Below are 1,587 nucleotides of genomic sequence, written 5' to 3'. Positions count from 1 at the left end.
TCTAGGCACTTCAGAAATGCTGCAGTATCACAAAAGAGTTTGCAGCGTAGAAAATCAAGAAGTAAGGACTATGATGCATATAGTGATGACAATGATATCTGCAGTCAGGAACCAGAAGACAGTTTTGCTGAAGAGCTTAAACGGTACATACAAGCTAAAGAAATGGCAAATGCCACTCCCCCGTCACCATCGCCTGAAGAATCTCTGATGAAACCAAGGGCAAAAGGTGTCCAGCAAGGTCAGACTGTTTTACCATTTAAACATTTTATAGAGAAGCAATCACAGTTGTCCATATATGAATGGGAGTTTTTCTCCCACACTTCATCTCATGATAAGATCATGATTTTCTTGCAAGCTTATACCAAGTATGAATTTGCATAGCTAATTCAGAAGGAAGTGGGTTCAGGACAGTTATCAAAGTCCATGAAGACTTCTAAAGAGAGAATGTCAAATCCCTGCCCAGTTTCTCCTACTATCATTTAAAGTCGAAATGATTTGATTGAATGATTGTATAACTATAACTCAGAAATATGCTCTGCTGGTAACCATGAGATCGGCCGTTCAAACTCATCAGCTCCTCTTAGAAACTGTATACAGGATCAATATAAGTTGGAACCAACTCGGCAGCATACAATAACAACATGAGATCTAACCCTGGATTTGACCTATATAGGGTTGCTATGGATTGGAATCTACTTAGTGACAAAGGTTTGGTTTGGGTTTGGAGCTGAAGGCAAATGATGATTGCAAATGAGTTTTATTGGGCTTTTTTTCCTCCCTCTCTCTTACTCTCTCTAAAAGTGTGTCTGCTACTTAACTAATGTGGCTATAGATTTGCTTAATCTATGAACTATTTTCAAAGAAAAATCTGAATAGTTGATTATATGTAAGTTCATTTTAGACTTTTGAAACTATTACTATTATAATGCCATGCCAAATCTTAACTAAATCTATCAAACTCTGACTGAATCAGAAAGTTCTGACTTATGCTAGCAAGACTGATTCCGTTAATTTTCAAAAAAAATGAAATGGGCACTGGATTGTTCAAAGGGGCTTCAAAAAGTTTGTGGGGGAAAATGGAATTAAAGGTAATGTAATTTTTTCCACAAACGTTTTGAAAGCCCCCTTATTCAAATAGCTTTCAGAATTCTCAGTTACATTGCTGTTTTCACCCCACAGTTTCCAGTAAGACAGCTCAGCAGTTTATTGTTGTTGTTGTTGTGAAGTGCCGTCGAGTCACTTCCAACTCATAGCAAACCTGCACAGGGTTTCCAAGGAAAGCTGGTGGATTTGAACTTCTGACCTTGTGGTTCGCAGTCCAGTGCTGATCCTACAGTACCACACCAGAAGTCACTCATTGGGCTGTGGTTAATTTATCCTAGATTATTAAAGAATGTATTTCTTAAGACCACACTACTATATTTTTATGTCATTTAAGTTAACTTTCTTGTCTTCAGTTTTTAAGCAAAAAAATAAATTTAAAGCGGGCCACAAGAACGGTAAGCAGAAGAAGAAGCGAAAACTGGTTGGCACTGGAAGCAAAGAAGCAAGTACTGTGCTGGGGAAAGATGGCTCACCAGATGAGGT

At 38.1% G+C, this 1,587-nt stretch overlaps 1 protein-coding gene across 1 annotated transcript in view; it reads left to right on the top strand.

The window, feature by feature from the left end:
- Positions 1-9: 9 nt before the first annotated feature.
- LOC102824729 (zinc finger CCCH domain-containing protein 8-like) overlaps positions 10-1,587 on the top strand; it is a gene marked incomplete at both ends in the record, with an annotated part of 4,930 nt that continues 3,352 nt past the window's right edge. The window contains 2 exons of the mRNA XM_006878109.1: positions 10-238; positions 1,458-1,585. Coding sequence (XP_006878171.1) covers positions 10-238; positions 1,458-1,585 — 357 coding nt within the window. The remainder of the gene's footprint in view (positions 239-1,457; positions 1,586-1,587) is intronic.

Source organism: Chrysochloris asiatica, unplaced genomic scaffold (genome assembly GCF_000296735.1).
Source record: "Chrysochloris asiatica unplaced genomic scaffold, ChrAsi1.0 scaffold04820, whole genome shotgun sequence".
NCBI classification, from domain to species: domain Eukaryota; kingdom Metazoa; phylum Chordata; class Mammalia; order Afrosoricida; family Chrysochloridae; genus Chrysochloris; species Chrysochloris asiatica.
The sequence above is the reverse complement of the archived record's forward strand: the minus strand, read 5'-3'. Positions and strand labels throughout refer to the sequence as shown.